General features: G+C 53.8%; 2 protein-coding genes across 3 annotated transcripts in view; both read right to left on the minus strand.

Annotated features, from left to right (window-relative positions):
* The window catches only part of Dgkz (diacylglycerol kinase zeta), a 41,735-nt gene extending 41,298 nt beyond the window's left edge, over positions 1 to 437 (minus strand). For both annotated transcript variants that reach the window (XM_052182993.1, XM_052182990.1), the window contains exon 1: positions 211 to 437. In XM_052182993.1, coding sequence (XP_052038953.1) covers positions 211 to 422 — 212 coding nt within the window. In that variant the 5' untranslated portion in view covers positions 423 to 437. The remainder of the gene's footprint in view (positions 1 to 210) is intronic.
* Positions 438 to 8,137: 7,700 nt separating this feature from the next.
* The window catches only part of Creb3l1 (cAMP responsive element binding protein 3 like 1), a 43,064-nt gene continuing 38,352 nt past the window's right edge, over positions 8,138 to 12,849 (minus strand). The window contains exons 9-12 of the mRNA XM_052183001.1: positions 12,513 to 12,612; positions 11,593 to 11,719; positions 8,512 to 8,779; positions 8,138 to 8,353 (exon numbers count right to left, since the gene is read on the minus strand). Of these exons, the coding sequence (XP_052038961.1) occupies positions 8,317 to 8,353; positions 8,512 to 8,779; positions 11,593 to 11,719; positions 12,513 to 12,612 (532 nt within the window). The 3' untranslated portion in view covers positions 8,138 to 8,316. The remainder of the gene's footprint in view (positions 8,354 to 8,511; positions 8,780 to 11,592; positions 11,720 to 12,512; positions 12,613 to 12,849) is intronic.

Here is a 12,849-nt window from a genome sequence, read left to right on the forward strand (position 1 = left end):
AATAATTAGATGCTGAATGAATAGCGCTTTCATAGTTCGAGAAGAGAAACTATCCCTTCACCCACCCCTTCTGAATCCCCGGTCCCTCGAGCAGGGCCAGGCAAGCGGCAGGGCAGGTGGGCGCATCGCGAGCACACGCTGTTAGTTCGGTGCCAATCGAGGTGGTCCCCGCGCGTTCCCTCTGCCCCTCCCCCCCCCCGTTCTCCTTACCTGTATGACACCTGCTTTCGAAGGTGCATCTGGCTGAATCGCTCTTCCACCAGGGGCTCCGCAGCCACACTTCGGGGACCCTCGGGCCAGGGTTGGAAGACCTCGGCCTCCTCCCCGCGCGGGCAGCGACGCCGCACCACTTCCTCCACCGCCGCCCGGCCGCTAGCTGCCCTGTCCCCGCGCGGTCCTCCTCCCGCCGGTCCCTCAGCCATCCTTCTGAAGCTCAGCTCCGTACCCCGAGGCCTGCCGGAGAACCCACCAAAGTTCAGAGTCTGGAGCGCGCCCGAGCCAGGGGTGCCCGGGCCGGGACGAGGCAAAGAGGCACTGGGTCCCGCACGTCGGTCGTGACGCGGCACCCAGACGACAGGGACCCGGAGCTGGGGACGGGGGGGCGGGGGGGCGCCGCGCTTAGGAAAGGCCGGCAGGGATGCTCCGGAGCCCTGGGGAGACTGTGTCCTTGGAAGGGTCGGGATGCGGCGTGGGGCGCTGCCGGGGCGATCCTCGGATGGCCAGAGAGTGAGGTCTAGCCAAACCTGAGCCTAGTAGCTGTTGCCGCAGCCACTAGGCACCAGGGTGTCACCTTAGAGACACTCGCCAAGTCGTAGGGTCCGAGAAAGGCTCCGCCTCGCCCTGCCTGATCGGCCCGGGGCTCCGGGAGAGCGAGCCAGGAGTAGCGGGCCACGGCCACCAACCTCTCTGGGGGCTCCAGGGCAGGGTGCAGGACCTTGCCTAGGCCCACCTCTGTGCCCCTGCCCGGTGCTGGTACAGGCTGCACGGCACCTGCCAATCATCGCTCCACCTGTCACTCAGCCGCAGCGATGCACCCCCGCCCCCTTCTGTCCCGCGTTTTCCGGCTTTGGCATTCGCAGCCGCTGTAGGCAGGTGAGGGGGGTGGGGGGCCAGGGGCGGTGACATGAAGCAGCTTTAACCCTGTCGGCGCTGTGGGAATTTAGAGATCAAATTGGATTTAGGGAAGGGGCACAGGAGACAGCTTACATCAATCCCTAGGGACACCTCCACCTCGGGATTGTGGGAACACCATCTCCAGGCCTAGAGCTCTCAAAACCAAGCCTCAAGCTGGACCATGCTGAGTTGCATGTAAAGTCATAGCTCTGAACCTTAGAATGGTCAGCCTTCCAGGAATCCTCGAGGTTCCTGGATTCAGGGAATCCCAGAACACTAAGTCAGTATCTTCTAGGGCAGAAGAAACTGTCACAAGAGAGAGGAGTCAGGGCCAAAAGGAAGAACAGGATGCTTCCACTGAGTCTAGCTTGGGTTTCCTGTCTTTTCAGTTCTCCACTCTGTACCATCTTGGGCTTGGGGTGTTCCCCAACTGAAGGATTCATATGGACCATTACAGAGACCTGGGTAACTCCAGATATTAGATACGAGTCTATTTGTGGTCCAGATTTTCTTTTTCTGAAATCAACCTGTGGTCACAGACTTCCCCTACCATACAGTATGCGTGGCTGTTCTTTGCCTATTCTTTATCTGGGCATTCAAAGCCCATATCCCACCATCCAGCACCCATTTCCTCTACAGTGTACCCATTTCAACTTGGCTAGACCTTAGGCTCTCGAGGTCTGGGGATAGTCATGGCAGCGCCCCACGCAGCATCCAGACCCTTCCAAGGACACAGTCCTGAATCTTATTCTGGAATTGGTACCAGTTCTTCACAGCATCATCTAGTTGTCCCCTCTATCTGAAATTTCTCCTCATCACAGACTTTAAATTTGAAAGCAAAAGATTTATTTTCCAGCTTGGCATTGGGGAAAGCCGCCTTTAATCCCAGAACACAGGCGGCAGAGGCAGGAGGATCTCTGAGTTCTAGGATAACCTGGTCTATAGAGAGTGAGTTCAAGGACAGCCAGGACTACACACAGAGAAACCCTGTCTTGAAACAAAACAAAACAAACAAATAAACAAGAAACCGTTCTTTCCCATAATGCTCCTCTGATTGTCTAGCTGAGTGACTTCTTTCTAGCCTCCCCTGTCCTCTGAGCAGATGTCCTGGGCAGTCTTTGTCTGCTTTTCCCACAGCTTGCAAGCAAAGGAAAGTGGGAGGGGCCAGAGGGGCTGCTTTAGGGTTCTCTGATATTCTCCACTCTGGACAAGGCTGTCCTGTTCCATGCCTTTGCTCAGGTTATCCTTTGCCCTTCTTTGTCTCTCATATGGTAAGGGCATCCATCCATCCGTCCGTCCATCCATCCATCATCCATCCATCTGTCCGTCCATTCATCCATCACCCATCCATCCATCCATCCGTCCGTCTGTCCATCCATCCGTCCATCCTTCAACTCTCCCTTGCAGCCCTTCTTAATATTCTAGTGCAGAGCTGGGCAGTGGTGGCTCACGCCTTTAATCCCAGCACTCTGGGAGGCAGAGGTAGGCGGATTTCTGAGTTCAAGGCCAGCCTGGTCTACAGAGTAAGTTCCAGGACAGCCAGGGCTATACAGAGAAACCCTGTCTCGAAAAACAAAAAACAAAAAACAAAACAAAAAAACTATATATATATTAGTGCAGAGATTTCTTGGGTGTCTCATCAGGCGTACCCTGTGTACTCTAACAGTAGCGACCATCTCATCTGTCCCTAACCACATCGCTGAGTGGTAGATATTATCATTTCCTCCATGCTGTAGGGAACGTAGAAATGGTATTCAATGATTTAGTTGCTCAGAATAGCTCCCGGTGAGGTGCAGTGCACTTGGATTGAAATCCATGCCTTCTGGAACCAGCACCCGTGTCCTTTCCCTCTGATGTACAGCCCCAGCCCCACCCTACTCTGAAAAATTCAAAGGTCTGCTAACATTTGCTTTCCATAGCACAGCGGCCCGGCAAGCCCCTCTGTGGGTAAAGGAATTAGACTAACCATCCACAGACACAAAAGATCTTTCTCCTCGCAGCCACGTTCTAAGGAAGCCGCACTGCTGGGACATGCGGGGGTCCCTGCTTTGCACCATTGCTGCCCTTGAGTATGTCCTTCCAGGACCCCAGGCAACTTTGATTTCCAAGCAACCTGGCCCAGAGTAACCTCTACACCATGAATTATGGTAGCACCGGCTGGGTTTGACATTCACTCAGCAGCTGCCTAGCTGCTGGGTTCCCAGGTTGGATTTTTGTTTAGCTCTTTCCTGCAGAGCTCTCCCAGCTCAGGGCTTTTTAAAAGCAGGCTTCGTCCCACCATCCTCACACAGTCCCTACTTAGGGCAGCGGCTGGCTGTATTGTCTTTAAGCGATGATTTGGCTTCCTTCCCAAGAAGAGAAAAAACAAGCCCTCCCCCACCCAGCCTTGCCACCTTCTGAACGCAGCCCTTTGAAGTTGCATCTCACTGCTCTGGCCCCAGCCCACCCATTACCACAGCACTTAGAGAACAGTTACTGATATCTACTGTATAATGGATCTGGTGCAAGCATTTTCCTGGCAAACTTTCATTGACTTCTCAAACAGAAGGGCGGGTACCATTTTACAGAGGGCTTGGGGGTCATTAGATTAGGGAGACAGCACTTACCTCAGAGACCACATACTTAGACACTCCAATGACTAAGCAACCAAGGTGCATTTGGAGTCTAGGATTCTGCTACATCCTCCACTCTCAGGGAGGACCCACGAGGTACTTTTTACCTGCATCACACAGATGTTCGTTTTGCTCGGGTGGTTCCTGGGCTGGCCCAGCCCTCCTAGATCTAGGGCCTTGTCTGGCCCAGCTCTGTTGGTGGCTCCGCCCTCAGCTATTGACCCTGTCTTCAGAGCTTTGGTTTCTAGCTCTAACAAAGGGTATGTTGTGGCTACTGAAGCAGGATCACTGCATTGTGAAAGCTGTCACAAGGGATGTGGCAAAGCAGGCTGCCAGAATCAACAGTGTGAAACTATTGCTCCATTGCTGCAGATACACCCCCTTAGAGGCAGGGCTAGGTCCCTGAGGAAGCCGGCAGTAAAGCAGGGGACTTGTGGGAGGGAATCAACCCCACATCCTACATAGACTGGGTAGACATCTTGGATGGATCTCCATAAGGAGCTGACGCTAGCCGTGGGCTTCAAGAAACCCTGAGAATCAAGTCTCTTGTTCAGTCATAGAATAAGGAGGAAGAGGGACTACAAAGGGTCACCAGGAACTTGGGTGAAGACAGTACACCTGCATTCCTACAGCGGCTCTGGTGTTCAGCTGAATGGCCTTCAGCCCCCCCCCCCCCCCCGTGTGTGTGTGTGTGTGTGTGTGTGTGTGTGTGTGTGCCCTGAGCCTGTGGAAATCAGGAGGAGAGGTAGAAACCCAAGTTGGGTCCTCTGTAAAAGCAATACAGTCTTAACTGTTGAGCCATCTCTCCAGCCCTAAACATTGGTCTTGTTTTCACTTCTGTAAAATACTCTTCTTGGCCAAGTGTAGTGGGGCACACTCTAATCCCAGCAATCGGAAGGTGAGTTTGAGGTTAACCTGGCCTGTGTAGTAAGTTCCAGGTCAGCCAGGGCCTACGTATTAAGACTCCATCTCGGGGCTGGGGAGGTGGCTCAGCGGTTAAGAGCACTGACTGCTCTTTCAGAGGTCCTGAGTTCAATTCCCAGCAACCACATGGTGGCTCACAACCATCTGTAATGAGATCCGATGCCCTCTTCTGAGATTGGATGCCCTCTTGTGGGGTGTCTGAAGACAGCAACAGTGTACTCACAAACAAAATAAATAAATAAATCCTTAAAAAAAAAAAAGACTCCATCTCAACACACACACACTCACACACAAGTGTCCTCAGGGGGATGTAGGTCAGTGGTTGAGCACAGGGTCAAAGCCCTGACTTTCAGCCCTGTGGAGTGGTGAGGTCTCTAAGGACTAGTTCAGTTCCTACTGGGTTATTCACAGCTCTTGGTGCTAGTGAGGCATGGGAGAACGCTTCTTTCAAGTCCTTTACTCTCAAGAACTGTGTCTGGTCTGAGCTCCTGGGTCAGCACAGAACCCTACATGAAGGAGAGGGACTCCTGCTATTCCACAGGGCTGTCTGAAGTCCTTTTTGTCTTCATTTCAACTCCCTGTGGCACTGGCCCAAGCCTCACAGTTTCCATCTTCCCTCATTCCTTACCCTCGAACACCTGCTCCTTAGTGAGCCCTCCCCAGTTAGCGAGCCCTCCCCCGCCGGCTCCCACCCACTGCCACCATCTCTCCTGGTGGTGCCTTCCTTTCCTTTCTATCCCCTGTCTTCTGGAAACAATCCCAGTCAGTCTCCTATTGTGTGGAGAACAGCCTGAACTGCTCCTGACCTTGCCCCCCACCCCAGCCTTCACTCCACCCCCACTGTCCTCACCACCCCTCCCCCACAACCTTCACTCCACCCTTGTCCTCACCACCTCTCCCCCACAGCCTTCACTCCACCCCCCCTTGTCCTCACCACCCCTCCCCCACAGCCTTCACTCCACCCCCCCTTGTCCTCACCACCTCTCCCCCACAGCCTTCACTCCACCCCCCCTTGTCCTCACCACCCCTCCCCCACAGCCTTCACTCCACCCCCCCTTGTCCTCACCACCCCTCCCCCACAGCCTTCACTCCACCCCCCCTTGTCCTCACCACCCCTCCCCCACAGCCTTCACTCCATCCCTGTTCTCACCTCCCCCTCACTTCTGCCTCAGCTGCTCTCAGCCCAAGGGCTGGAGGGACCTCATTCTGCCCTCTCATCTCTGTGGCATTTGACACTGGCCACCCTGTCTTAAAACTAACCCCCCCTCTTCTTTTTTGTTTTTTTCAAGACAGGGTTTCTCTGTTGTAGTCTTGGCTGTTCTGGAACTCACTCTGCAGACCAGACTGGCCTCGAACTCAGAAATCTGCCTGCCTCTGCCTCCCAAGTGCTGGGATTAAAGACACACACCACTGCTGAGGCCACCATCATCACCTCCTGACCTGCACTGATGTCTTCTCTTGTCTCTAGACATCACTATCCGTGCCTTCTCCTTCCTTTCCCTCCTCCTATCCCAGTCTCTCTTCACTCTGTTTCCTCCTCCTCAGGCCACCATCTTCCCTGGTGTTCAGCTCCTCCCTCCTTCCCTGTCTGAGGGCCAAGCCTCTAACTTCTTGCCCGCACTGGATTTACTGTGTTTAGGTCTCCTCCTCCTGTTCTTCCTCCTCCTCTTCCTCCTCCTCATGCACGGCCCTGTGTGTTCACATGCACATTGTGCATGTGGAGATCACAGGACAACTCTCACTACTTAGGTTCTTGCCTTCTAAAGTTTTCTTTTCTTTTTTTAAAGATTTATTATATGTGAGTACGCTGTAGTTGTCTTCAGACACAACAGAAGAGGGTATCAGATCTTGTTGTGAGATGGTTGTAGGTACCCGAGGCCTGCAAAGCTTGTGACACCATACAAGCAATGTATAGGTCTGTTGCCAAGGCAACAGCTGCCGTTTACCCAGAATTCCATAGCCCACCTTTACCTGTAATTACGTCACCACCGTATATAACCGGGCAGCGCTCTTTTCCTCTCTCTTTTTTCTCTTCTCCCCTTCCTTCCCGCCTGCTACCCGTTCCCTATCTTAAATAAAATCCCACGTGGAACTATCTGGCCTAGCGTGTCTCATTGCGGCTCACGGTTCCACCGCGTCCCGTGGCGCGGTGCCCGTGGAGCATGCGAGTGGGCACAGCGAGCAGCCGCAGCCGCAACGCAGCAAGCAGACGGGACCTTCAGCGCAAAAACCAACAATGGTTGTGAGCCATCATGTGGTTACTGGGATTTGAACTCAGGACCTTTAGAAGAGCAGTTGGTGCTCTTAACCACTGAGCCATCTCTCCAACCCATAAAGTTTTCTTTTATAAAAAAATATTTATTTATGTATATGTATTTTACTTATTGTAACTGTCTTCAGACACAGAAGAGGGTACCAGATCCCATTAAAGACAGCTGTGAGCCGCCATGTGGTTGCTGGGATTTGAACTCAGGACCTCTGTACGAGCAGTCAGTGCTCTTAACAGCTGAGCCATCTCTCTAACTCCCTTTCCCCCTTTTTGCCTCTTAGAGAAAGCCTCACGATGTAGTCTTGGTTGGCCTGGAACTTGAAATGTAGGTCATGCTGGCCTTGAACCCGGGGCTCTGCCTGCCTTTGCCTCCACAGTGCTGCACCACAGTGACATGTGCCTTCCATCTTGTGACATAGGCTCTCTCATCTCTGCTGCAGGCCGTTAGCCTGTGATCTGAGCGTCCATGAGGCTCTCCTGTCCCTTTCTCCCATCTTGGTTGAGATTTCAGATGTATAACACTCTATCAAACTGTTTTTTGTTTTTAATTTTTCAATTTGGTTCCAGGCATTGTATTTGAGGACTGGACAAATGTCCCCAGACAGAAGGGCCTCCACACCACACACCCTTTCACACCCCCCAACAAAAATATAAACTAAACCTCCCACCTCACTCCTGAACCCCTCACAAAGGACACGCCCAGTCAGGATTGATGCTGAATCTTTTTTTTTTTTTAATTTTGCTTTCTTAAAGCGCGTGCTGAGCTGGTGGAGGAGCAGTTTGGCGATTTAAAAGGCCCAGCAGCTTGGGCAGCGGCACGGGGGAGACCTGGTGAGGGTGGGGTGTCCCTCTTTCCCAGGCCAAGGGGTAGCAAAGCCCGCACTAACTTCATAAAATACAAAATAAGGGAGAAGTGACGGGAGGGAGATTTGTAAAATACAATATCTTAGGGGATTGGCAATAATAAAAAATAAGGTTCATTATTTACAAACGATTTCTGTTCTTGGTCTCTGTACAGTAGGAGATGGAGGGGTGTGTTGGTGTGTGCATGTCTGTTTGTGTGTACGTGTATGAGGGGGCCAGGAACAGTGGTTGCGTTGGTCACTATGGGAAGGAAATGGGTGTCCCGGTGAGTGGTTTATTGGAGGAGGACGGATAGTTGTGAGAGGAAAAGGTGGGAACAGAGTGGTCGGCCCAGGGGAGCAGTCCAGGTGTCTGGGGACATAGAGGGTCCCCAGCCACTACAGAGACCCGGAGGGCTGAGGAGAAGAAAGACCCTTTCCCCTGGGGCAGAGGGCCCCGGGGGCAGGGGTGTGAGCTGGATCTGGGTCATCGAACGAGAGAATGCATCTTCTGGGTGCCGGGGTGTCCGTCCTGTGTCCTGGGTCTCAGAGTGGCCTAGGAGAGTTTGATGGTGGTGTTGGGGCCCAGATCCCTGGGAAAAGAAGAGGAACCAGGGGTGAATCTGCCCTGAGGTACCCGTCATTCGGCTGTGAGCCAGGCCTTGACCTGGGGTCCCTCCCCCTGGGAAGATGTGGCTGAGGGTGGTACAGCCTGGGACTCTGGAAGAGGAAAGGCTGTTCCTCTGCTCACCTGCCATGGAACCACTCCTTGGGGTGGGAGAAGTTGGGGCTGGGGCCGCTGTCATCAGTGTCCTCTGGCCAGGTCTCTCTCAAGTACTTGGTGGTCTCGTGGATGCTGTCCGCACGGTCATGTTGGAGGTGGTCCTGGGGTCTCGGCTCTGCTGGACCCCCGGGTTTGAGCTCCCAGCCTTCTGGGGTCTCCACAGGCAGCAGAGCACCTCGGCCATCTTCCCACAAGCCCGCCCCGTCATCATAGAACAGCAGGCTCCGGGAAGGCACTGGGGAACAAAACCCAGTGTGAGCCCTCCATGCCCCTCAGGCATGCCCCCTCTGCCCGAACTGCCTTGGTCACGTGCTAGGCATGAAGAGTACAGCCTCTGAAATCTTACAGGCTGGACTCTGACTCCTAGCCCTGAGGATCCCTGGCTGTGTGATTTTAGGTTAGTTACCCACTCTGCTCTGAGTTTGCTGAGTGTCAGTTTGTTGATCTGTAAAATGGGGATAGTGTATAATCAACCTCATGGAGATTCAAGGATTCAATGAGAAGTAAATACGGTGTAAGCGATTGAACTGTGCTTTGTAAAATCACGAGCTCAGAAAAATGTAGCACTTCTGAGCAAGACAGGAATGATCTGCTTACTGGAAATGGGGATTTTCCTCTTCTAATATGAAGAGTTGAACCCAGAGCTTCATGAAAGCTAGGCCAATACACTATCACCAGGATATGGAGTCTCTCTCTCTCTCTCTCTCTCTAGTTTATATTGAGATGGGGGTCTTACTAAGTTGCTCAGGCAGGCCATTAATTTCTTTTGCAGCCCGGGTAAGACCTAAGAAGCTGGGATCACACTGGCAGGACTTGCTGGGAGCTGGGTTCAAATCCTCCCACGCCTCCCACACCACTTACTTCCTGGGAGACTTAAGGAAACCTTTTTGTTTTCTAGGCTAGTTCCTCTGGGAAGTCAAGGGGACAAAAAGGAATGCTTGTCGGACACCTGTGCCAGGCATTGTATAAAGCCCTTAGCTTAAAGCAAATTACATCTCACATGAAAGGCCGGGCGGTGGTGGCGTAAGCCTTTAATCTCAGCACTTGGGAGGCAGAGGCAGGAGGATTTCTGAGTTCGAGGCCAGCCTGGTCTACAGAGTGAGTTCCAGGACAGCCAGGGCTACACAGAGAAACCCTGACACGACCCCCCCCCCCACCACCACCAAAAAAACCCCTCACATGAAGCCTTGGGAAGCAGGTGTTTTAAGCCCCGCTTCCCAGGGCTCATCATCAAGGGTCCCCCGTAAATTGGCTTCCTGGCTCCAGTCTGGGGCCTGCCTCACAGCTTCCCCTGCAGGGTCTAATCTATGAGAATCTATGGAAAAGGCGGCCCCTGGCATTGTGTGAAGCTGCAGTCCGGAAATCAGCCTGCTCAACAAGCCACCTCCTTCCTCAGACGTGCCCTCTGCCCTGCCCTGCGCTGCGCTCCCTCCAGAGGCTCATTCATGCCCTCCTCCCCCTCCCAGGGTTTTGGACTTTAGCACAGCCCCTCCTCTTCAGTGTCTGCTTCCTTTCCCCTTGCCTTGATGGCCCTGGCTCTCTGGACCTGTGCCCCGCCCCCGCCTCCGCCCCCGCCCCCATCACAGCCCTCCCAGGCCCCTGGTCTCGCAGCTCCTGTCATCGCAGCTCCTGTCCTCCCTTCTAGGCTCTGTCTTGTTCATCTCCTCCCTCCGAGCCGCCCCGCCCGCAGTCTCCCTCCTCTTCACACACTCCCTGCTCTCCCCTCTCTCTGACCTCTCATCTGTTTCCTCTTTCTCTTCAGCCACATAAGATTCATGCTCCTGGCCTGTGAAAGATGGCCTAGAAGTTCTTCCATGGACCTACCGGAAGTGGCCTCTACGTCTGAAAGCCACGCTGCTTGCTGTCCCCTGTACTGGCTCTTCCCTTGCTGTTCATGGCCCGTCTTTCACCGCCTGTCAGGGGCTATTCCAGAAGGCAAGGTGTATGCTCACCTACCGTTCACTGTAAGGACAGCAGCTTCTGGGGTCTAGAAATCAACATCTAGAGAGGCCAAGATGTGCACCCTGGCTCACAAGGAGCAAACTGCAGTGCCGGCTGTGACTGATTCTGAACGGACGACACTGCGTTCCACTGGGGTGGCACTCACATCACAACTACCACTCTCCCCAGGGGTAGGCGCTCCCAGCAGAGTCCTGACACCTGCCGCAGGTCCTGTGTGCCTTCCACTGTGTCACACAGACTCTACCACATCAGAAATGACACTCATTCGCTGTCCCAGGGCTCATCCATGAAAATCAGACCTAGAACACTCTACTGACCTCTAAGGCTGCCCTCTCCAAGTCGCACCAAACGACCTCAGAGAGGCCGACTTAAGAGCCTGGTCCCTGGGCTGGAGGGGTGGCTCAGCAGTTAAGAGCACCGACTGCTCTTCCAGAGGTCCTGAGTTCAAATCCCAGCAACCACATGATGGCTCACAACCATTTGTAATGGGATCAGATGCCCTCTTCTGGAGTGTCTGAAGACAGCCACAGTGTACTTACATACACAAAATAAATATTGAAAAAAAAAATAAAAATAGTCTGGTCTTAATTCTACAGCTAACATTAAAAGGTCACAAGCCTTCACTGGGGCTCCATTATTCCATCTGATAGAGTGAGATATGCCAACCCAAATCTCTTAAAAGTATCTATTTATTTATTTTTACTTTTTAATGCGTACAGATGCTTTGCCTGCCGTGGTGTCTGTGCCTCCCTGTGTGCCTGGTGTCTTTGTGGCATCAGATCCCCTGGGACTGGAGTTGCAGGTGGCTGTGAGCCACCATGTGGGTGGTCAGGCATCCAACCCGGGTCCTCTGGAAAAGCAGCCAGTACCAGGCCGTCTGGCCAGCCCTCCAGACTTTTTGGAGACAGGGTCTCACTAATGCATCCCTGACTGGACTGGAACTCCTCATGTAGACTGCGCAGGTCTTGAACTCACAGAGATCCACCTGCCTCTGCCTTCAGAGTGCTGGGATTAAAGGTGCACCATGCACCTGACATGGCTTCTCTCTAGTAACTGGCTTTCACCCAGAGTTCATGAGGTACTTACTCTGACTGGCTGCGTAGACGCTGTCAGCTGCGATAGGGTCTTCTTTCACAGTCATTGAACCGGAAGAGAATGCAGGAAGGCAAGGCACAAGGGAGCCCAGCACCAGAACGAAGCACAAGGCTGCCACCTAGCAGTGGGCGGAGCGGCCATCAGAGCTGGGGCAGGGCAGGGCTAAGACTGGCCACCCCAGCAACTCTCCTCACCCCAAAGTATTAGATGCAAGAGGCTCGGTTTTCTCCAAAATGCACTTCCACCACTCCCACCCCTGCCCCCCACCCCCGAGCTGGCTGCTTTCTGGACGTGTGGTCCTTGGAAGCAGACGGAGGCTGCTTGAGTCGCCTTCAACCCAATCTAGTGACATGAAATGGACCAGAGACCAGAGGGAGTGGCTCTGTGTGGTCCTCATCTACAGGGGAGAGAGGCCAGGAAAGGAAGAAGGGGGAAGGAGGAAGGGAGGCTGTCACCGTGACCAGGGAGAAGGACACTTCGGCACATTGCATTCTCAGTCTGAGCCCGAGAGGGAGACAAGAGTCCCGGGGGAGCTCCACAAGGCTCTGCCCTCAGAATGTCAGAGCCAACATCTGTGCTTTCTTGGAGCACAGACTAATGGAGGAGAGCCACAGGGAGGCTGAGCCTGTCCTAGGTGTCCCCCCTAGCCTTGGGGGCCCTGGGGGCTCCTTTACTTTCACCGATTCCTAGAGGAATCACACTCCGTGCTATAGAAGCCACTTTCCAAGGCCTTTCCCTGCCTTTCCTAGATTTAGTGGCATCAATCACACCTCTGTTAGAGCTGGCCTGGACACGTCACTGGCCTCTTCAGGCTCTGCTCACAGTCCTAGAGAGCTCAAGAAGAGCCCCCCCCCCCGCACCCCCCAACTCCCCACCCCCGCTGCCACCTTGTAGTAACGAGTAGCACCTACCATAAGGCAAGTGCCAGTCTGCGTGGCTGCCATCTTGTAAGGTCTGGAGATCTTGCTGGTGACCAGAGTCTGGAGTTTCTGCAGCTGCTGGAGCAGGGTCCTGAGGAAGGCACAGGAGTCACCATGGTGGCTCAGGCACAGCAGCCGTGTCTGCATCCTGGCCTCTCCTGAAAAGCCTTGGCTGGCTCCTGACTGGGCCTCTATGCAATGATGCCCATTGTAGTCAAGATTTAAAAGGTCACCTCCTGGTAGGCTCCTTTGCAGCCTGGCTTGGGTCTCTGGGACCTGCCTCACCACCGTGGAAGTTGGGTCATCCTGTAGAAGCTTAGGGGCGCCC

This window comes from Apodemus sylvaticus, chromosome 5 (genome assembly GCF_947179515.1).
Source record: "Apodemus sylvaticus chromosome 5, mApoSyl1.1, whole genome shotgun sequence".
Lineage (NCBI taxonomy): Eukaryota > Metazoa > Chordata > Mammalia > Rodentia > Muridae > Apodemus > Apodemus sylvaticus.